The following is a 24,997-nucleotide window of genomic DNA, read 5'->3' on the forward strand; positions in this document are numbered from 1 at the left end:
TTGTTTCACTCCCGAGGCAGAGGAGGTGGAGTGGACCTTGATTTGTGTGGCCATTTACTATAAGAGTGGAAAGTCTATAAATAGGAAAATGCGTTGTTTTGATTTCGTTTATAATTGGCGTGTACGGTTTAGTGTATAGATTTGAAATTATGGTCCACTTTGTCATTAATGGACCGACTGAGACGGGGTAGATTAGGTTAGAAAAAATACGGTGAGGGGGTACAAGGGAAGGGGCAGAGCCCTTCCTGCGCCCAAGCGTTCTCTGTATCATATGGGTTTTCGATTTTCCACGCAAAAGTTTTTCTACTGTAACGACTAAAGTATTGACGTTAGGTAAAATATGTATATGACCTTTTTTATAAAACTTATTACAAGCTTCATTTTTTGTTTGACACATTTTTTCGTAAAATGAATATTTTCTAAAAGAATTAAGAAAAATTATTTTTTCTTTTACCACGTATATCTCAAAAACTGTACAAAAGTACCGATTAATTTATAAGGAAAAATTGTTCAGTCTTCTTACCTCTACAACATATGTCAAGGTCGTCAAAGGCTGCTCCCCTGTTATGCACATTTACCGAATTATTTCTAAATTTTAAATTTTAAATTAGTATATCATCTTCATTTTTACTGTCATTAGATTCACTAGATTCAGTGCTGCTAATAGTTTGTTATATTTATTGATAATAATAAAGCTATTATTTTCTCGTCATTCATAGTAGGCATTTTTGTACCGCATTGAACGCCATTTTATTTCCAAGCGCGCATTACGCGCATTAACTAAATGAAACGGTATCTGCGCGCAGCACATTGAATGCGATATATACACTCAATGTGTGAAACGGAATATTATACTGGCAAATGAGCATTAAATATCGTACAAATCACAATGTTACTAATGAAGTGGTAGTATGTTGTACATTCTGAGCAAAAAGTAATAAGCAATTTTTTAAATTTTATATTTCAAATTTTATAAAATTATAATAAAAACATAAAATGTTGAAATTAACAAAGAAGATTATTTATCGTACACAAATTTTTGAGAAGTTTATAAGATTTAGAAATAAAAAAGGATCGATAAACGAACATGCTCAAAAATTGATATGTCGATACAAAATTGATATAAATAATACAATAAAAATAGCCGGTAATTTCAAATCGAATCATTGATGATTCAAATTCTCAGACTCGAAGTCGAATTGAATCGAACTGTGATTCGATTAGAATTCGAATTATTTACTCTAGTATGGATCAATCTTAAGTGATGTATTAAAAAAAGTTTACCGCGTGGACATATGAAAATACGTATTCGCTACGTATCACTGTTTAAATTTATATACAGTAACATTAAAACAATTATTCCGTTATCAAAAATTTTCACCATTATTTTTTTATTTTTCAAACAAAATAGCAAGATTATAATTAAAAAACATGAATTTATAGCAATTGTCAAATATTTTTGTCTTATTTGCGTTACCTACAAAAAAATATCAAATTTATTTAAAATTAATTTTTCATTGCACACGTGAAAAGAAACCAGTATATAATTTGAAATATTCATATTTGTTATTCGTTCACTTGATATCCATTTCAATACGACTTATACGTATACAAAAGCTGTATACAATCGTGTCTCTATTTAAATTCGTTATTAGTAAGCAACATTCCAGCTTTAATTATTGTTTTCCGTTTGACACAAAGATGACAGAATATCCTCGTAGTGTTGCATATTTGTCTCAAATGTTTCCAATTGTTTAGTGAGATCTCCCAATTGTTCCGCGAGCGTCCTTTCCTCCGTGAAAGCTTGCAATTGCGGAGCACTCTGACATTCTCGATAAAACGCTCCTACATCACTATTAGTATTCGTAACAGCGAAAGGAGTTTTCTGTAACAATATTCCAAGTTAGTTTCACACACAAATGCAATATGAAATTTGCCCACGCTATGAGAATAAAAATATTTTTCCTGTTTGTACAATTCTATATAAATATAAAATATTTATTTTTATATATTAATTTTATTAATTGTTTTGTTATACATTATAGATTTAATTAAAATAGAAGGTAAATAAAAAATAATACAATTTAAAAAATATTTTAGATAAAAAAATATTTTTCTAAAAATATTTTACAATTTTTAAAAAAATTACCTATTTAGCATTATTTATATAATAAACTTATATATTTTTATATGATAAAATAATGAGGATAAAATTATTAAAATTATTTATAGCAACGCTGCTACTTACAAATTAACATCATAAATTTCATCATCATTCTTTTGATTCAAATTTTATTATAAATAATAATAGGATAAAGTCGATATAAACGCCGTAGCTATCGAAAATTTAATTTATCAAGTATTATTTACTATGTTTAAAGAAAATAAATTATACCAATGAAAACTTCATACTGTTTACAATTATAAAAAAAATTTTAAATATGAAATATTTCTTTTCTTATATTTGAAAAAGAAACTTAAAAAAACCCTTGCATTTTTGTCATATAAAAAAGTGGCGGAATTTACAACTACTTATATGTAAGATACACAGCGCATCGATAATTTACAAATAACATTTACAAATATGATATAAAATAACATAATGGCTTACAAACTGTGTTTACAAAATTTATTAAGGAATTAGAACAGTAAATATGTATACAAAGTAATAATAATGCAATATTGAAGAAATTAATATGCAGACATCAACAGAGTGCAGATATGTGCGCATTGTATTCTCAACATAGTGCTCAACATAGGGGAAGTGCTGCTTTCCAATCACGCAATGTCTGTATTACGGCATAAATCCTGCTCGCTGAAAAGGCCGTATATCCTAAACAAGTGGAATATACAAGATGTCAAACTAAATAGAGAATACAAGAGCTATGCACTTGTATCTTGCTTGTATTCCATCCTTTATTATCGTTCTACATTTACATATGAAATAATCATTATGCCTTTTACATTTCCTACAGTAATCATTTTACGTAGATGGTAATATCGTGCTACTTCTACATGAAAAAATTAATTCAAGTCACGATATTATTATTAACAATAAAGAACTGTATTTACAATACAATACTAATATAGCATATAAAGTAATTGTGAGGAAACTATTTTTATTCCTTCTATTTTTTCTGACTGCTGTAGCGTACATCCCCCCGCGACGTAAATACCGACTTTACCCCACAATTATATTTCCCCCCTTGTCTATAGAAAAGAATATTTTTCTTTCTTTATGCTTGTGTTATTGCTAATTTGTGTATATACATAGACATTTTCTTAACAACCTTTAAATTTCAATTTTTGTATACTTAAACAGAAAAAGAAAAAAATACAAGCTATTTTTTTACAATTAGACAAAATGTTTCACATTATTAGGCAAATTTCATACTGTAGAACATAATATAATAATAAATTATTATGATATTACGTTCGGATTAAGAGCATCAATTACCAAATCTACCATAATAAAATCATCGTTGGCACTAGTCATTGAACAACTACTTCTTCTAGATCCATTTTGAGATGCACATTTTGAAGTCGTATTATCATTATTAAGTCTTTCATTATTTCCATTGTTGCTATCAGTAGCAGTGACAGCTGCCATTGCAGTCTTTGTATTAGGTTCCATTAGTGATATTGGAGGAGGTGATATTTGTTTGGGTGTTAATAACGAACTAAACGGCACATCAGGTATCACAAGGTCCTCTTCATTGACAATGACAGGCTTGTTTATTACAAATGCACCAACTTTAATGGTGTCGCTTAGTGATTTTGACGTTTCCTCGCTGCATGTTTAATTTAAAGCACTATTAAAATATGTGTACATTTTTAAATAGAATTTCTGATGAAAATTTTTCTCATTTTTTATATAATTTTTCAGAACGTTTCATATTTTAAATTCATGAAGATTTCTGATGAAAAATACTTTAAATTTTTTTTAGATTTTTAAAGTTTTCTTCAGAAATTATAGAATGAGAAATTCTTAGACTATATCAGAATTCACACATGTACAAAAACTTTTAGAAAATTCCAGAAAGTTAGGAGGTCCCAGGTTCGATTCCTGGCTGAGGTATTATTTTTAGCAACAAATTCTTTACAATTTTTTAGGGGGAAAAGATTCTCACCTTTAGACGATGATTAGCATCATCATCTATTATTAAATTGACTTTCAATTTAATAACGTGATATTATTGTTTCTTGTTCAACTTAAAACTGTTTTAAGATCGAAAATTTATTCAACGCATTCAGAAACTTGAAAAGTTATATAAAATCACACAATTAACATGAGACTGAGATCTAGCTATGACCTTTAAGGTCACTTCGTTTATTGCGTTTTTATATTTCGGTCAAAGTTCTCTAATTTAGAAATATTAAGAAATGTTAAGAAACTGTAAATTTTTTCATAATTTTTTTCATAATTATTCTGAAAGAAGTCATTTTCTGTTATAATGAGATCAAACAAGCAGTGCGCAACATTGGCGATAAATGGCCACGGCGGAGTTCTATTTCTCGCAATTAAAAAATCGTATTGAATAGAATAAAAGACGCAACATTATGACATTTCTTAACTGTATGTATTTTCAAAAAATAATATGACATTTTGAATGTAAGCCCCAAAATTGATCAGTTTATTATCACTCCGAAACAAAAGAATATAAAGATTTTGACGGTACACTATATTAAATAGGGGAGACCGGAGCAAATCGTTAGATACCGGGGTAATTCAATAATTGGAAATATCTTTTTATGGGTATATATTAAAAATTTACTTGAAATACTTAAAAACATGTCCTAATGTAACGATGTTGCTAATAAAGTTTTGTTGGCAACGGCGTCATATTGAAATCGTAGTAGTGAAAAATGTGTTTTGCGACAGTCGAAGTAATTTCTGAGTCAGCATTTATTCGAAATTTAAGTAAGATAATAAGGTTTTTTTGAAAACTTTGAATGTATCGTGTCTAGTTGAATGTATTTAAAACATTTCGTGTTTATTTTTTGCTGTGTGATGTCTATTTTTGTCGGTTATACGCAATAATGCGCACAGTTGATGTTCAGGCTATTCGTAATACCAAACATCGGGGCGATTCGTTAATACTGATTGCAGCGCCTATGAGTAACCTTAACTTTACGTTGGCTGCGTTACGAACGTTTGCGCTACGCAAAGTTAAGCATTGAGGTGAAGTTCTTCAGTGATTTAGTTCAAACTTGATAATATTGTTTATTTTAGTACATAGAACATAAATATGAATAAAAAATCGTCGCTCTTAAGCAGGTAAAAAGTTATAAAGCGTTGAAGATTGACACTTGTGAAGTTAGGAAATCTGTCACACCGATGGCATAAAAGGACATGCGAACCTGTATGTTTACATTTGTTTTTTTGTATACCTATATTCTTTTTTAAATAAAAGAAAGTCTTAACAACAGCTTTTTACAGTCTTTCAACTTAAAACACAAAGGGTATAGCGGAATAAGCATGTCAAATCTGCCCCTACACCAATCGAGCTCAAATTGGTACAGTTAGTTGGCATCCCTGAGATGTAAAACTTTCTCAAATATTATCCTTAAAAATGCATTTTTTAGGGAGTTATGGAGGGAGAAAGTAAAATTAAAAAAGTGGTTTTTCTCGAAAACGACAACCAATTTTAATGAAAAAAATATATGTTGTAAACATCGTTTAGGTAAATATAAGAAAATTTTGTGTAATTTTTGTGATGAATAAAAACGGTAAAAAAATTTTTTGAATTTTTTACGAATTTTTTTTTCGTGATATGCGACATGATGTTGCGCGCATGCGACGCCTCCATGCCCCGCAGCCGACCAATGGCGCGCCGCGCCGTCTACTGGTGGTCCGCGGAGCTCGCTGAACTCAGACGAGCCACCGTGGCCGCCAGGCGGGCGCACACGCGCGCCAAGCGGCGGGGCATGGAGGAAGTGCTGACAAACGCCACGGCGGTCCTCAGGGATGCCAGAAAGGCCCTGAGGACCGCCATAGCTCGGGCGAAGGCCGCGGCCTGGCAGGACACGCTCTCCGAGCTGGATCGCGACCCGTGGGGCAGGCCATACCGCATCGTGACGAAAAGGCTTCGCCCATGGGCGCCTCCAGTCTCGGAGACGCTGGACCCCCAGTTCCTCCAAAGGGTGGTGGACACACTGTTCCCCACCCGGGGGAGGGACATCCCGGAAAAGTCCGGCCCTCCCCCAGAATGGACGGAGGAACTGGAGGTGTCCAGGCACGAAATGGTCGCGGCCTTCGCCCGCATCAGGGGCAAAGCGAAGGCGCCCGGGCCAGATGGCATTTATGCCAAGGTCTGGGCCAGGGCGTCGCCCATCGTAGGGGAGGCACTTCGTGCCACGTACACGAAGTGCCTCCGAGAAGGTACCTTCCCCAGGAGGTGGAAGAGGGCCCGGCTTGTCCTCCTCAAAAAGCAGGGCAAGCCCGCGGAGAGTCCCTCCGCGTTCAGGCCCCTCTGTATGCTGGATGATGCGGGCAAGATTTTCGAGCGAATAATCGCTAACCGCATCATCCGGCATATGGCCCGGAACGGTCCTGAGCTGTCCCCCGAACAATACGGGTTCCGAGAGGCGCGATCGACAATCGACGCGATACGTCAAGTTCGGTCCCTCTCGGAATCCCTAACGGGGGACGGGATGGTGGCGTTGGCGATATCATTGGATATCGCCAACGCCTTTAATAGCCTCCCCTGGGGCGAGGTAGTGGCGGCGCTGAGCGAGCACTTTCGCTTGCCGCCCTACCTCGTCGCCATCGTTCAGGACTATTTCCGGGAGAGGGAGCTGGAGTTCCGCGATAAAGACGGACTCCAGCAGCGGAGGGACGTGTCCTGCGGCGTTCCACAGGGGTCTGTGCTGGGCCCCCTGCTATGGAACGCCGCATATGACAGAGTGCTCCGCACGGCCCTCCCCCCTCGCTGCTACGTCGTCGGCTACGCCGACGACACGTTCATAGTAGCGGGGGGGACCTCCTGGGGAAGAGCAGTCGCCAATGGCGACTGGGCTGTGGCCTGTGTCGTCGGTGCCATTAAAGGCCTGGGCCTGAGGGTGGCCCCGGAGAAGACAGAGGCCATCTTCTTTCATGATGGCTCCTCCGGGGTACCGCCCCAGGCCTTCGTCCTGGTGGACAACACCCGTGTCCAGGTGGGTGCAACCCTGAAGTACCTTGGGTTGCACCTGGACGGTCGCTGGGCCTTCACTGATCATTTTGATCAGCTGGCCCAGCGGTTGGGCAGGAGGGTAGACGCCCTCAATGGGTTGATGCCCAACCTCCGGGGTCCGAGGATGGGTGCTAGACGCGCGTACGCCCTCGCGGTCATGTCCGGGGCGCTGTATGGCGCCCCGGTGTGGTTCCGCGAGGCGCTGGCCAGCCGCCGCATCAAAAAGGTGCTGCACGACGTGCAGCGGCTGCTGGCGAGAAGGATAACGCGCGCGTTTAGCACCGCTCCCAACGCGGCAATCATGGCCCTGGCGGGGCTCCCCCCGGCGGAGTATACGGCCGATGCCCTGGCGTGGACTTACGCCAGGGCAAAAGCCATCCGCCTCGAGGGGGGGGTAGTTACCCCCAGGGCCGCTGCGTTGCTACGGGAGAGGGCCCGTCGGCGGGTGATGAGGGCATGGAAAAGGAGCCTCATCGACAACCCGCCGGCGGCCGGATCTCGGATCTTGGAGGCCGTCCTACCACACCTGGACGATTGGGTGGGCCGCCCGTTTGGCGGTTTGTCCTACAGGACGACACAGGTGCTCATCGGGCATGGCTGCTTCGGTGAGTACCTGTGCAGGATAAGGAAGGAACCGACGACACGGTGCCATCACTGTGGCGCCGCCCGGGACTCCGCGCAGCACACGCTGGAAGAGTGTCCAGCGTGGGAAGGGCTGCGCGGAATCCTGAGGGCCGAAGTGGGAGATGACCTCACCCTGCCGGCCATCATTGGTCAGATGGTCGGCAGGGAGAGTGCCTGGAAAGCGGTCTCCTCCTTCTGCGAGCAAGTAATGCTGCAGAAGGAGGAGGCCGAGAAGGTGAGAGAGAGGCGGCCGGGGGGACGAATGCCCCCTGGCAACGCCAACAGTGGCAGGGGCGGCAGGGACGAGAGCCATGACCCAACTTGGCTCCCGCCCCGGCCGCCTAGGCGAAGAAAAACTGCCCCCCGTCCTCCGGGCCCTAGTGGCCCTGCTGTACGGAGGCGGAGGGGCAGAAGAGCCGTGGCGGTCGCCCCCTCCCTCCCCACTATCGAGGAGGAGAGGGACGACGGCAACCGCCACGGAAATGATGATGAAAGGGAGCGACCCCCCTCCCCTTCGGCTGCCGGCCCAGCTTTTGGGACGCGCAGCCGTGGGAGGAGGGCCCCCCACCGTATTAGTGAACCCGGCGAGGCAGACCCGACCTGACGGTCCGGGGGGGTCGACTCCGTGACGTAACGCGGAGCCGTACCCCCCCTGCCTCGCCGGGGAGGGGGGAGTGGGAGGATTCTCCCCCCTCCCCCCTAGGGTAGTCAGGAGGGCCGCGCCGCCGCACAGGGCGGCGCGAAGAGGCCCGGGGTTACGGCGGGGGCCGGATACCCCGGGCTCTACCGCCAAACCAACAGGGGAAGAGGCGGGGGGGCTGGTGTCCCCCTCCCCCGACCTAGGGCTGCCAGGCCCAAGAGCCCTGCCGGGAGTGCCCACGTGGACGCTCCCGGCGCGACGAATCGGCCCACGGCCGACCGGGTCCGGGGGGCTCCGGAAGTATGCTGCACGCGTTCCCGGAGCCCCCCAGTCATGGACCAGGGCAGGACACCCGGAGAGGTTTTAGTGGGTATGTCCCCGCCGACACGTCGTCGGCGGGGAAGAGTCCCACATAACCACCAGGCCTCCCCCGAGGCCTGGGGTATGCGGTAACGCATTTCCTCTCCGTTACCAAAAAAAAAAAAAAAAAAAAAGAATTTTTTTTTCGTGATATTTTTGAGGTATCACTTTTATATTTACACAAAATCTTTTCTAGACTCTCTACTTTAACATATTATTTTTCAAATTGATCGTAGTTGGGAAACATGATTAAAAATAATAATTATTCGCGCAGAATTGCGTTATGCCGCGCCGTTGCGTTTGCGTCGTACGCGTCGACTGATTGTAAGGTGTAGGAGTGGGGTAACCGAGACTCGTCGAATGGACCCGATGTCTGATAAACGCTGGCTGGCGCATAGCTCAATCGCGTTCGATGCTTTCAACTTGCGCAGCGGCAGCAGCGGATACGGCGATTTCGAAAAAAAAACGTCGCATTATTGCTTTCTTTAGTTCACTTTTGTACATTTTATTTCAATAAAAAATGTCTACGCCGTTAAAAGTACACTTACAGTGTGCTAGCTGTAATATTATTTTAAACAAAAATGGTAGAAAAAAATAGTACTTAATTTAAAAGAAGCAAATTCTTTTTCTAGCTGTTTAAAAAGAACGATATCCATTAATGATATTTTGTGCCACAAGTGTCGGCTTTCTATTTACAAAAAGGTATTCAAAAACAATGATTCTGAATCGGAAATTGATAGACATCTTCCTTCCTCCAAATTAACTTTTGATCCGACATTCGAAGTTAAGTTAAAATCAAAGGTAGCAATGCTTGAAGCTGAATATATTGAGATTCCTATTCAGAGAACAGTTTCTACGAATAAATATTGTTGCATTTGTTCTTCCACAAAAAATCTTACGATAATTCCGGAAAAAACTCGAATGCAGTCATATATTAAGAAAACTATATACCTGTATATACCAGTTAGTAATCGATGTTGTCGAAGCCATATAATAAAAGATCGAATTTTTGAAGACGATCTTAATCTTCTGAAGATACATTCTAATACAACAAGTTTCACTGGGTTAGAATTATCCAAAATGATGGAAACTCTTTCTATCAAATGCGATTCAACATTACTTGACAAAGTTGGTGAATTCACTCTTTCAGAAAAACAACTTGATGTCTTTACGGGATTAACTTGAGACAATCTTATTCAAATAAAAGATATGATAATTTCATTGAGAAATAGTAAGTCCCGTTCAATAATTCAAGCTCTGGTTGCATTTCTTTTAAAATTACGTACGGGGAAACTCCAATAGAATGATAGCTTCCATTTTGCAATTGGAAAATGAACAATCAGTTTCAGATTATTCTTCGAGCATAATCAAATCTTTTGAAAATGACATTTTACCATTTCATTTTGGCTTACATAATGTTAATAGAAATGATCTCATTCAAAATCATAATACATAATAAAAAAATTGTTTAATGTTCATGACAATTTATTTTTGATTTGCGATGGTACGTACGCACGACATCAAAAAAGTACTAACAACGAGTACCAAAGGAAATCTTTCTCAGGGCAGAAGAAAGTTTCCCTCTGTAAACCCTTCACTATCTGTACAACTGACGGTTACATAGTTGACATGCTCGGACCGTACCTTACAAATCAAAATGATGCGATAATTTTGAAGAACATTATTCAAGATCCAAATGGTTTATGTAAACTATTAACAGAAGGTGATACTTTTGTTCTTGATCGCGGATTCCGAGGTATAATACATAATTTAGAGAAAAAAAGCTTACAGTTTTAATGCCTGCATTAAAAGGAAAACAAAAGCAATTGTCAACAAAGGAATCTAATCTCGATCTGTTACTAAAATTCGCTGGGCAGTTGAATCTGTCCATGGAGTACTGAAACAAAAGTATCGTCTTCTGGATCACAAAATTGATAATAAGTTAATATCAAAAATTGAAGTTTATTTTAGAATTGCATCATTTTTGAACAATACTTTGGGGAAAAAACTACAATCCAATATAGGAATTGCGGATGAAATTGTGCATAGAATGCATGATCAAAAAAATATGGAAAATACTTTGGCTATTGAGGCCAAAGAAAAAGGATGATTTTGCTGAAAACTTCTTTTCTGAAATATTACATCTGACGATCTTTTGGATTTTCCGGAATTGACCAAAAAAATATAAAAATTTTATTTACCGGTTCGTACCAACTTTCTCATATCGTATTCGGCAGAGATGGTAGATAAAAATGGAAAATTAAACATAGAGTATGTTAAAGATAAAAAAAATGTCCTTAAACTAAAAGTTCCATCCCGACATATTTCTCGTACAACATACAGATGTTTCATAAGGTACAAACCAAATAGTATCGGTGTTTCCGGTGTAACCCAATATGCATGTGAGTGTGCTAATGGTAGACGAACTGTTGGTTGTTGCTCACATATTGCCGCAATAATATACTATTTATCTCATGCAAGGTATTTATCAAAAATTTTTAAACCAGCAGAAATACTCAGTAATATATTTAAAAAAGATAATTCTATCCCAGTAATTAAAAGTGATAGTGAAGATGATTAAAGAAATTTTCTTAATGGTGAAAGGCGAGGGGACTCATCTTAAACAAGCACCCCGAGTTTGAAAACGTACTGCAACCTCCTCGTGGTAAACTCCGGGAGCTATAAGTTTCATATAGGCTAACTGCAGACGTTATTAATGGAAATATTATGTATTATTACATATTATTATTATATTATTATATATTGCTCTTCAAAACGTCCTTCGACGTTGTGCGATGCCTAAGAACTCCGCCCGTAGTTCCGAGACTATTTCTAGGCTGTTTAGCACTTCTCTATTTTTTCTAAGAGCCAGGTCGCGTCTCAACCCCCAACCTGGAGAGCTAGGTAATTTTAGGGTTTTCTTCCTTTAAATTGGTTGCCTTATTGGGCTCTTGGGACCAATTTTCCCTTGCCTGTTCCCTAGGTAGGGGCCCTTACAGGGTGCTATCACTCGGGCCAGATAAATCCCGGTTTTTTACAGAGGTGTTACTCCTCTATCCCTCCTCCTTCCTCCTCTTTTGTGTATCGAGGTCCTAGACTTAGGACTGGTATAGCAAAGTTGTAGTATTATTACATATTATTATCATAATATTTTGAATAAATATTATGCAGTAATTAAATCTTTATTTCTATTAATTTTCGTGACAACTAAACATTGCAATACTGCAACAAGGCTAGTATGTAAGTTCCATGGCAACGACCGTCGTACGCTGCGGCGCGTCAGGGCCATGGACGCCCGGTCGGCGCAGCGCGCGTAGCGCAACGTTACGTAAATGATTGTTATTTTTAACCATGTTTCCCAACTACAATCAATTTGAAAAAAAAAAAATGTTAAAGTAGAGAGTCTAGCAAAGATTTTGTGTAAATATAAAAGTAGTACCTCAAAAATAGCCTCAAAAAATTCGTAAAAAATTCAAATTTTTTTTACCGTTTTCATTCATCATAAAAATTACACAAAATTTCCTTATATTTACCTAAACAATGTTTACAACATATATTTATTTCATTAAAATCGGTTCAACCGTTTTCGAGAAAAACCACTTTTTAAATTTTACTTTCCCCCTCCATAACTTCCTAAAAAATGCATTTTTAAGGATAATATTTGAGGAAGTTTTACATCTCAGGGATGCCAACTAACAGTACCAATTTGAGCTCGATTGGTGTGGAGGTAGATTTGACATGCTTATTCCAATATTCCCTTTCGGGATATTCCCGGACTAGTTACGAATTACCCCGGGCTTGGGACTATTCGTAACTCTTGGCATTGGTCGACATTTTTATATGTACTTCAAAGCAAGTACATTTCCATGTTCTATCTATACCGGCATTGTGAAGGAAAAGGTTCAATCTTTCAAATCATCCCATGTTTTTTTTTAATAAATATAGGACTCAGGAGGCAAAAGAAAAAAAAGTCTAATAAATAGCCCTGGTCTTCCCTACTATACTAGTACAAATACTTATATTTAGTAGTCCAATTTAGTTTAAATATTGCATTTTTATTTTAATATTTTAAATATTGTGTTAGTTTCTCTTCTCTCTGAAAAAAATCTGAAAAATATTCAAATTTTTTTTCAAATTATTTCTGAAAAATGTTCCAATTTGTCTGAATAATGTTAGAAATTTTTTAAAATTTATTAACATTTATACAGAAACTCTAAAAAATTATATAAACTATTTTTAGAAAAATTTTCACTGGGGAATATTCCTAAATATTTCATGTTTCAAACCTTTGCTGATATCGCGCATGACGTGGACTCAAGTCTGAATGAAAATGATCACTCTTAAGCATAATAGAATCTCGTCCCTTGTGAGTAGGTGATATAGTCATTTTTGTTCTGTAAGAGAGTGACAGAAGTATAGTGCCCACTGGAGTGCACAATTGGCCTACTCTTACATGTTTGTAGTTATCACCTGTTAAAAATAGATGACATTTAATCTAACTATACATACTATATGGATTACATGGAGAAATACTATGCATAATAGGAGAAATACTACTATTGAGAAATACTATTTTTTATTCATCTTATTTTTTTGTTCATGCAACTTTTAATGTAACTAAATTAATTGTATAAATCATTAACTTTATCTTAATTTAGCTTAAAAAATTTATTAACTTACCCAATTCTGATAAGATATTAAAATACGTCGTGTGTACAATAAGAAATAAAAAACTTGGTAATAAACTTTACAAAATGAATTCTTGGTTGATAAACTGACCTAAATTGTGTAGTTGAGGCTCTCCCATGTACATTCGATAGCACATGGTATAAGAATCAGGTCCTTGTCGTCTGCTCAATTTGTAAGCGGGCGTAACTCTTGATACAGAAATCAAGGATTTCAATAAAATCCCCATTCTGTTATACACGGTGTATGTTACTCGTACAGCTGGATCGCTTTGTTCTGGCAAAACACCGAGACTCCAAGTCTCCAAAACCATCTTGTCACCCTCTACTGTTTTCAGAGAAATTTCTATGCACAGAGGTACAGCCGAACTTACTATCTCTCCGCATAATGCTCTCTTAGCGTCGGCTGAGACCTCCGGTAGTTCCTTTATTGCTAAATTAAACTATAACATCGAATACACAAACATTTACTTAATTTATCCTGAATAACAAATGGTAGATTTATAAATAACTATATAAACCATCTAATTTATTTGGTTTAATCCAACATTTAGCATCACATAGAGTTCCTTTTAAAAAATAATAATTTTTATAAGATTTATACAGGAAATAGTTTTTCTTAAAATATTTAAAAAATCGTTTTTATAAATTGCGTTCAGCTATCTAGAAAATAAATCTTTAATTATTTTTTATGTCTAATTAGAAAAACCCATTTATAATGCTCAAATATATATTTTTAATATACAGATAATAAATGATTAAAAAAAAAAAATTAGTCTAAAACTTACAACGAATAAATAAGCAAAAATAGATTACGCTAGAATTGGTTATAATCTCTCTTGGAAGAAATTTTGTCCATGAATCAAAACATTGAATCAATCTGGCTACTTGTCTGCTCTATTTTTTTAATACATATACTTGTAAGCAATTTTATGATGCACGTTTATATATCTTTAATATAGAGATAATGAAATATAATAAAAGAAAAAAAAATTATTCTAAATAACATTTTTAGTCACATCAAATACACAAATAGAAATGAATAAAGCCAACATTTGTTAATCTCTCTTGAAAGAAATTTGGTCCACAAACCGAAAATGTTGAATCAATCCTGCTATTTGTATGTTCCATTTATTTCTTACACATATTTAATTTAAATTTAAATAAACACCTATGTTTAAATAAATTAATTTTATTATTTTCATGTTGTAAATGTTTTTTCGAAAATAGTACAAGCATATATCTTGAAAATGAAAACATAGTTTTTGCCGTTTGAAAAAGAAGAGTAATTTTTCGTAAATTTTAAATCCGAATCTATGAAAATGTTTTATCATGTCAGGTTTTTGAAAAAATTAAAGATTAAAGCCTGATCTACAATGTGCTCTTTGCTTCCTATTTCTTGCTTTTTGCCTCTTGCTTTTGTCTCTTTGCGCACTGTTTTACCGACAATCGTATTTTTTGTCACGTGTTTCTTGTCTTTTCTGAAGTTCGTCAAATTTTATCTTGGACAACAAAGACAAAGAAACATGTTGATTAGGTTAAATACGACCACGGTATCGTGGCGAATCGAACATAGTGTGATAAAGAATATGTTTGATAAAGAAAATGAAGGTGAAATACAAGTAGATCAAGCTTTTGGCGAATTGTTGCCAATTTTGTGCAGAAATATCCTTATCTTTTGTGCACTTTTGTGCATGACGATGTTTCTCGGCTTCGTGTGCCAAAAATACAAAAAGCAAGGAAACAAAAAGCAGAAGGCACAAGACAAAACGCAAAAAGCACATTGTAGATCAGGTTTAAAACCTTCAAAAAACATGTTTTTTACTAACTTCAAAATTTATAGCTGGTAAACCTGATGTGTTAGAATTTGAAAAATTCTCCAATTAAAAAAGTTTAAACATTGTACTTTACAATAAAAATAACAAATATTTTACAGCTTAGCATTGTCAAATCTCTAGTGCGCTTTGTTTTTCACAGTGATAGCCACACAATGTCAAGTATAATGATCAACTCAAAGCAGTTTCAATGCAAAATAGTAAAAATGTAAATAATGGATTTAAGGCTCCTGCCGCCTCAGCTCCACGTTGACGATAGTGACATTCAATCGCGGATAAAATTAGAACTAATAAACGTGAAACGTAACAGATTGACGATGAAATGTTGTCGTGCATGTCATTTTGTTATTATGTTTTATTGTGAAAATGTAACTTATCTCGCCTTTACCAAATTCATAAAAATGGACCACAAGTAAAGTTTCTTTGAATTTTATACATAAAAGCACATTTTTCACTCCTTCAGATAGCTATCCGTGTGTTTTCCTGTTTGAATAGGCTTCACTTTATGTGCTTTTTACGACTATTTACTGTTAGAAGAAAAAAGGATAGTCGAGACAAATTTTTATTTACAAGTGTTTTAAAGCGATTTCGTTATTGAGTCTTATTCAAATACTCTTTATTTAAAAATGCCACATCGGAAACTTTTATGTGTGATTTTTCGTTTATGACGTCACAAAAACTTTCAATATGGCCGTGGCAAATAGACAGTAGCCTTAATAAAAAAAAGATTATATTTCGAAAAAAATTATTTACTTTACTAGTGTAAACAATTATTTAAACCATTTGTATAAAAATTTTCCAAAGAATTAAGTCTGTTGCTTTAGTGCATGAAAAGTTATGTAAAATATACAATTTTTTAAAATATACAAGTTTTTATATATTATTCTATTTATGTAAAAAATAAATTTGTAACATTCAGCGATACTTTTTAAAAATAAGATCTGATATAAAATCTTATTGTAAGTATATAAACTCATTCACACAGTCATTACACGATTGCAAGAAAAAAAAATATTTTTTTGGAAAATTTTAATACTTTTTAAAAATTATTTAAACAAATAAAAAAATCAAAGAGCACCTTCAATTCTATTAAATTTATTATTGAAATGTTCACTGTATGCACTTTATGTCATGAGTGCATGAGATAATCATTCTATTTAACACATGCTACTACATCACCACAAACAAATCGCATCAGAGATTCGATAATATCAAGCTGTAAAAGATTCGATATTTTTATTTTAAAGTATAGTGCTTAAGTTGTAACATTACGCTCCTTCACCGCACCGCCGCACAAGACCGACCAATCGTCCGACGCACCGCAGCCGAGCACGTGCGTGCGCTCGGCTTACTATAGCACAACCATGTGCTACCACGCGCGACCGCCACGCGCCGCGTTCGGTAAGCGTTCCCACTCTGGCCGGCTCGACCGCGCGCGTTGATTGGTGCGTCCAGCCGCGCGGAACCGTATATAAGCCGGCAGTGGACAACCGAAAAAGAGATCAATCCGAACATCCGATCTCAACGGATCCTTTCCAGCGCCGGGCATACTCGGCGCTTCCCAGCTCGGGCATACTCAAGCTTCTCCTCGAGCAAGTAACCCCGCTTCCGCACGACGGGCATTCTCGTCGTCCCCGCAGCCGGGTATGCTCGGCCAATCCGATCCGCTCCGCCATGCAATGGGCGTACTCGTCGATCGGCCAATCCGATCCGCTCCACCGTGCGACGGACATACGCGTCATCCGGCCAATCCGGTCTGCTCCACCGTACGACAGGCATTCTCGTTGTCCGGCCAATCCGATCCGTCCGTCCGCTCCCGGGCATTCCCGGAAAACCAACTCCAAAATACCAGACTCCACGGGACGACTACTCCCGCGGGAAGAGACCGCACAGGCCTACACTGCCACGTAGCCAGGAAACCGACTCCGATATACCGTATCCCACGGGACGTTCACTCCCGCGAGAAGAGACCGCACCGGTCTACACTGCCACGTAGCCGGGAAACCGACTCCGATATACCGTACCCCACGGGACGTCCACTCCCGCGGGAAGAGACCACGCAGATCTACACCGCCGACTACCCCGCGTAGCCGGGAACCGTCCGCCGCGCCACACACCGCCGATCCCGAGATCACAATCGGCCGGTACACGGGCCAATTGCGGCCCGTTGAAACCGTTCCAGTGAGTTCGCCGCTTCACGGCACTTCGACCGTTCACATCGTGTTAACGAACACGCATCCGTCCGTTTATTTCGCTAGGCGTCCGAAACCGGTTAGCCAATAAGAATATCCGAATCCGTTCATTGTGTAAATATTAATCACCGTTCATTCACTCTGCTTGGATCCGACTGTTGTTTTAACCGAGCAACTCCGATAAGTAACTCAGAGCGCGCAGCGCATAAGACGGGTCCGTCCGTTTAAGTTTCTTCGGTTATTCGAATCCGTTCTTCTGTTTAAGATATTACTTTGCGTTATGAATTATATTTGGTCCGACCCAACCAATCGTCGTTCATTTGCCTTGCGGTGGGCCGATCAGTTGTTTAACCGAATACTCCGGTGGAGTATGATCATTCGTGTATTCAACCGACGCTTGACAAACACATTTACCTGCTTTTACTTTTGTATCTCAACCCCGAAGTCGTTATTTTTGTACATACATTACATTGAGAGAATACATTTACGTAGAATACATTCGTATTACTACAACCAAACCACGGATTTATTATTTCTCGAACCCTGACATCCGACGAGCACATCCGAGCAACCTATCCGCGAACGCAATCCCGTGACCGCACCGAAAAGTACCAGCGTTATAAAGTTATAATTTGAGACCTTTTCGAAGTCTCTAGCACAAGTTATCCAACTCCAAAAAATAGTAAAAAAACGTGTTTTTTGAAGATTTCAACTTCAATTTTCTCAAAAACCTGTCATAATAAAATATTTTTACTTATAAATTTGAATTTAGCATATCAGAATCTATTGTAAACTATTCTTTTTTCCAAACAGTAAAAAAAGTCAAATTTTGCAAACCTGTGAAATAAACCGGAACAAAAATATGCAGAATAAAACCAGATAAATTACATGGACAAAAGCAAGCTTTACTTTTACCCAGTCGCCAGCTGAAGAATCTGGCTTGCAAGTGGTGTTGACTTTCTGACCCGATCTTGATTGCACTATGATTTGGGCAGCTCTCAGTGCAAGATATTTGGTGAACTTCTCTAAATCTTTCTTGTCTTGCATGCTTAACTGCGCTGACATTGTACATACACCGCTGCAATTATGATCACGCCACTACACTGAAAAAAAATTTTTTTTTGATTTTAGTAAATATATTTATTAAAATTAGATTTACTTAATTTAAATAAATAATGTTTAAAGTATAAAATTTCTTAATTATAGTAAATCAAAATATTAAAATTAAAAAGTGATTTCTTATTGAAAAATCAAATTTGTAACATATTACAATATAATACTTCTTAAAATCAATAAATTTTTGAAATCTGAAATTTTTAATTTTAAAAGTAACATTTTAGGAAATATTTGTTTAAATTTATGTTTCCAAAGTTAGAAAACTGATTAGTACCAATTGGAAAGAACTTTCAGAAAGATTTCAATATTTTACATTTTATTTGCAATATTCCTGAAAATATTTTACAAAATGTCATATAAAATATTGCAACACTATTGTTTCTAAAATTTTTTGATATAAAATAATACAATAAAAATATTTCTGAAATTTTTCATATGCAATATTTAAATTTTTAAATTAAACTTATTAAAATTGGATAAATTTTCTGTTTAAATATATTAATATGTCTTAGCAGAAAATTTGCTCTGTTGCTTTCACCGAGTGACCGAGCAAAAATTTTCAAAGTCAGCTGCTTGCAACATGTGCTAGTTTATGTAGTAGGAATACACGAATGTTACGCAATAAAAAAAAGTATATATACGTATGTGTGTATATATATATATATATACAGGGTGTTCGTTAATGGTTGTCCAGCCTTTTACCGTACGTAGATGTCGTACCGACTGAGCTTGCTAATTTGCTAAACGTTTCCTAGATGACAGCTGCTTCGGTTGAGCGCGCGAACGCGATCTCGCAGGACCGAGTGACACGTACAGACCCCTGGTGAAAATTTTTCTCATATTTTTTTCGTATAATTTTTCCGAACATCTGTATAATTTTTTATGAAATGTTATAAAATGTAAAAAAGTTAAAAGTATTTTTTTAAAACTGTGAGATGAGAAATCTCAGAATACTTCAGAATGTACGTGTATGAAAAGTTCTAACAATAAGAGATGTAGACTTTCTAAGTATTATTTCTACGTATTTCTGAAAAATGTTCCTATTCGTATAAAAATTATGAGAAAAACTGTAACCAGGAATGTTAAATTCTATAAACGAGAAATTTTATAAAAAATTATTAGAATAGTTTTTACCGGGGAAAGCTGTGCATACTTTGTTATATTACATTTGTTACTAAGATTACTATTTCTATTTATTAATCAAATTAATAAATAAAGTAGTAAATAGAAACGTAGAATACTGAATACATTTAATAATATATCCACACAATTTTTATCACAAATTTTTAATACTTGTAATCTTTTGAATTTAAATATTATCTTTGAAGTACTTTTAATTTAAAGAACTTCAGAAATAATATTGTAATGTGATATCAAGTAATGAAAGCTAAATGGTAACGTGGACTTCCACACTACCTTTGAGGTTCCACGATTGGCGCGTTAGGTTTTTTGAAGTGGACCTTCGCCTAGAGCCATATTATACCACATTAAAGACCTATTTTTTTGGTACATAAAGCTTAAATAGATATTTTGAAGTCATATTGCGTAAGAACACACGTAGATGAAAAGTTACATCTACGTATGATCGTGCGTAATATGACAACAAATTATCATATTTTTAGAGCAAGTGCTCGAAGTGTCTCCCTTCTTCCTGCTCACAACGTAAAGCCCGACTCAAGATTGCTTGCTCAAGATGGAAGCGAGCCGATTTCAAAGCTTTATGTACCGTACTCAAACGAACTCCTAGATTCCGCGCTATGGTTCGTATACTTATGGTTGGATCATCAGTAACCATTTGTCGTATTTGCGCGGTATGTATGCGCTGTGGTCGCCCTGTATGGAGTATAAAAATAATGATACAACAATAGAATATTTAAAATTGTATTATCAAAAAATTTTATAAATATGTACCTGCAGGCTTAATAGGTTTAAATTGACCGTATGTTCGCTGCCTCGACTCCAGCCTTGCAAACATATTTCGATATGGCTGTCGTCGCTACGGATATCTGCGCGTATAGAGCAACGTAGCTTCTCACGAATCTCTGTCGCACACTGCATAAATCATGATCATGTCACACATTTCATCAAACGTAAAATTGTGAGCCATATTGCATGCACGTTCTCTCACATTTTTAATAATTTTTTTCAATTTATACCATTTTTATGTGTGGTATACAGAAAAAGTAATACAAGTAATGATAAAAAGCACAATAATGAATACTTTATCATACAATTTTATAAATAAATATGTATTGGAACATAATTTTAAAGAAATTGATCGTTTTTTCGCAACTACAACTGTAGCCTTGTAAAGAAAGATATGGCTTGCTTGCTTCCATTCTGAGAATTTTAGAGTAAACTTTCAAAATCTCCCGCGGAAAAGAAATATCTGTCGATTTTCAATTGTTGCTGTTTCTTCGTTGTTTCTTGCAACTGTTTTTGTCGTCTCGTCTCGATCCCGTGTGAGAGAACGTGCGTGCAACCATGGCTCACAATTTCACGTATGACAAAATGTGTGATATGATAATGGTGTATGCAGTGTGCAACAGGGATGCGCGAGAAGCTGCGTTGCTCTACATGCGTAGATATCCGGAGCGGCGACAGCCTTATCGAAGAATGTTTGCGAGGCTGGAGTCGAGGCTGCGAAGATATGGTCAATTTAGACCTATTAAGCCTGCAGGTACATATTAATAAAATTTTTTAATAATGTAATTTTAAATATTCTATTCTTTTATCGTTATTTTTATACTCCGTACAGGGCGACCGCAGCGCATAGATACCGCGCAAATACGACAAATGGTTACGGATGAGCCAACCATCAGTATCCGAACCATAGCGCGGAATCAAGGCGTTAGCGTGAGTACGGTACATAAAGCTTTAAAAGCGGCTCGCTTCCATCCCTACAAAGTAACCTTGACTCAAGAGCTGCATATTAACGATGAAGCTCGCAGATTGAGATATTGTCAGTGGTTCTGTAATGAATGTGAGGAAGATTATAATTTTCCCAAACGCATTGAATTTTCGGATGAATGCGTTTTCCATAATAATGGCACCGTCAACCGCCATAACATGCATTACTGGGCCACTGAGAATCCTCACTGGATGCAGCAAGCACATACCCAAGTGAGGTGGTCGGTGAACGTTTGGGCAGGTATTCTTGGAGACCACATCATTGGGCCATATTTTTTTGATGGTAAGGTCGATGGCAATGCATACCGAACATTTCTTGAAAACCAATTTGTCGACCTGATGGGTGAGGTGCCACTGGAATCACGTATTAACACGTGGTTCCAGCAGGACGGCCATCCTGCACACACCGCCAGAGCGACAAGAGAATTATTGAATCGAAAGTTCGGTGCTCATTGGATCGGTCTTCACGGTCCTCATGAATGGCCACCGCGTTCACCAGACCTTACACCACTAGATTTCTTTCTGTGGGGTCATCTTAAACAGCAGGTGTATGCAACACGACCCGAAAACGTTCAAGACCTGAAAGATAGAATTGTACGAGCTTGCCGTGCAATAAGTCCACAGGTCTTGAAGCGGGTACGTGAAGCAATCGTGAGTCGGGCTTTACGTTGTGAGCAGGAGGAAGGGAGACACTTCGAGCACTTGCTCTAAAAATATGATAATTTGTTGTCATATTACGCACGATCATACGTAGATGTAACTTTTCATCTACGTGTGTTCTTACGCAATATGACTTCAAAATATCTATTTAAGCTTTATGTACCAAAAAAATAGGTCTTTAATGTGGTATAATATGGCTCTAGGCGAAGGTCCACTTCAAAAAACCTAACGCGCCAATCGTGGAACCTCAAAGGTAGTGTGGAAGTCCACGTTACCATTTAGCTTTCATTACTTGATATCACATTACAATATTATTTCTGAAATTCTTTAAATTAAAAGTACTTCAAAGATAATATTTAAATTCAAAAGATTACAAGTATTAAAGTTTGTGATAAAAATTGTGTGGATATATTATTAAATGTATTCAGTATTCTACGTTTCTATTTACTACTTTATTTATTAATTTGATTAATAAATAGAAATAGTAATCTTAGTAACAAATGTAATATAACAAAGTATGCACAGCTTTACCCGGTAAAAACTATTCTAATAATTTTTTATAAAATTTCTCGTTTATAGAATTTAACATTCCTGGTTACAGTTTTTCTCATAATTTTTATACGAATAGGAACATTTTTCAGAAATACGTAGAAATAATACTTAGAAAGTCTACATCTCTTATTGTTAGAACTTTTCATACACGTACATTCTGAAGTATTCTGAGATTTCTCATCTCACAGTTTTAAAAAAATACTTTTAACTTTTTTACATTTTATAACGTTTCATAAAAAATTATACAGATGTTCGGAAAAATTATACGAAAAAAATATGAGAAAAATTTTCACCAGGGACCTGTACGTGTCACTCGGTCCTGCGAGATCGCGTTCGCGCGCTCAACCGAAGCAGCTGTCATCTAGGAAACGTTTAGCAAATTAGCAAGCTCAGTCGGTACGGCATCTACGTACGGTAAAAGGCTGGACAACCATTAACGAACACCCTGTATATTTATATATATATATATATATATATATATATATATATATATACATATATATATATACATATATACACATATATGTATATACACATATATACACAGGGTGTCCCAGACCACCAGTCTCACCCAATTTTTTCGTAAACAAGACATTTTAAAGAAAAATGTTTGAGACAAAAGTTGCATGGTTTCGAGGGAAACATAAGATGGTGTCATTAATTTAACCTTGAATAGTTGCTTGAGGGTCACGTGAAACACCTTCAACTTTTTTAATGGGATTGCGAACTTTTTATTACATATTCTTGTAGCTTATCTCGAGACCTTTTTAAAACACTACAAGAAAGTTTATTTTCGTTAAGTACTTTTCGAGTTGTGTCGCTTGAAAGTTAGAGTACACCGTAGCTTTCAAGCCTCACAACTCGGAAAGTACTTAATAATAAACTTTCTTGTAGTGTTTTAGACAGGTCTCAAGATAAGCTACAAGAATATGTAATAAAAAGTTGGCAATCCATTAAAAAAATTGAAGGTGTCTTTCACGTGACCTTCAAGCAACTATTCAAGGTTAAATTAATGACACCATCTTATGTTTCCCTCGAAACCATGCAACTTTTGTCTCAAACATTTTTATTTAAAATGTCGCGTTTACAAAAAAATCGGATGAGACGAGTGGTCCGGGACACCCTGTATATATACAAGGTAAGGAAAAAGTACCAAAACAGCAAAATATGTCGAAAACTAAGCATTTTAGAAAACAGTGTTTCAGATAAAAGTTGTAAGGTTTCAAAAGATCTATTAACTAATATTATCAGTTTGACTTTGGATGGCGTCGACAAGGTCAAAACAAAATCACAAACTTTTTTAAATGGAACACTATTTTTGATTCCAGAATCTAATAGCTGATGTCAAAACCTTTCTAAAGATGTCAAGACCTTTCCTTACCAGAAAGTTTATTTTTGTTGAGTACTTTCCGAATTGCGAGGCTTGAAAGCTACAGTGTATTGTAACTTTCAAGCGTCATAACTCGGAAAGTACTTAATGAAAAATAACTTCTAATGGAAATTTATAGGTTACAATGGTATCACACAATCAAAGCATGAATTATTCCTAAAACTTTAGCACTGCCCTTTATCGATAGCGCATGTGCTCTCAGTTCTTCTCCAAGTTCTTGGTTGAAGTTTGGATCATGAATACGCTTGAAATTTATTTCAATGCCCCCACATTGTAAAATTGATTTCATATGACCCCACATTACATTTAAAATTTTTTCGCCCTCCCCCCTTGCCCCGTTTCCCCAGGGATGATAAAATGGGCGGTTTTGATATTATATATCGATTGTATGATATCATTGTAACCCTATGAATTTGAATCAAAAGTTATTTTTCATTAAGTACTTTTCGAGTTATGACGCTTAAAATTTACAATAGCTTTCAAGCCTCACAATTCGGAAAGTACTCAACAAAAATAAACTTTCTTGTAGAGTTTCGGAAAGGTCTTGACATCAGTTATTAGATTCTGGAATCAAAAATAGTGTTTTATTTAAAAAGGTTAATGTGATTTAAATCTAACCTTGGCGACGCTATCCAAGATCAAACTGATAACATTAGTAAATAAATCTTTTAAAATCCTACAACTTTTATCTAAAACACTTTTTCTAAAATGCTTAGTTTTCGAGATATTTTGCTGTTTCATTATTTTTCCTCCCACCCTACACGCACGCACGCACGCACGCACGCACGCACGCACGCACGCACGCACGCACGCACGCACGCACGCACGCACGCACGCACGCACGCACGCACGCACGCA

General features: G+C 37.3%; 1 protein-coding gene across 3 annotated transcripts in view; it reads right to left on the minus strand.

Moving 5' to 3' along the window:
* Window positions 1-676: 676 nt before the first annotated feature.
* Window positions 677-24,997, minus strand: part of LOC105198056 (autophagy-related protein 13) — a 41,422-nt gene continuing 17,101 nt past the window's right edge. For 2 of the 3 annotated variants that reach the window (XM_039448878.1, XM_039448879.1), the window contains exons 2-6: window positions 18,427-18,614; window positions 13,579-13,927; window positions 13,086-13,269; window positions 3,458-3,791; window positions 677-1,885 (exon numbers count right to left, since the gene is read on the minus strand). In XM_039448878.1, the coding sequence (XP_039304812.1) occupies window positions 1,673-1,885; window positions 3,458-3,791; window positions 13,086-13,269; window positions 13,579-13,927; window positions 18,427-18,576 (1,230 nt within the window). In that variant the 5' untranslated portion in view covers window positions 18,577-18,614 and the 3' untranslated portion in view covers window positions 677-1,672. The remainder of the gene's footprint in view (window positions 1,886-3,457; window positions 3,792-13,085; window positions 13,270-13,578; window positions 13,928-18,426; window positions 18,615-24,997) is intronic. The other variant, XM_039448880.1, reaches the window with a different exon arrangement.

The sequence above is a fragment of the Solenopsis invicta genome, chromosome 5 (genome assembly GCF_016802725.1).
Source record: "Solenopsis invicta isolate M01_SB chromosome 5, UNIL_Sinv_3.0, whole genome shotgun sequence".
In the NCBI taxonomy this organism is placed as follows: Eukaryota; Metazoa; Arthropoda; class Insecta; order Hymenoptera; family Formicidae; genus Solenopsis; species Solenopsis invicta.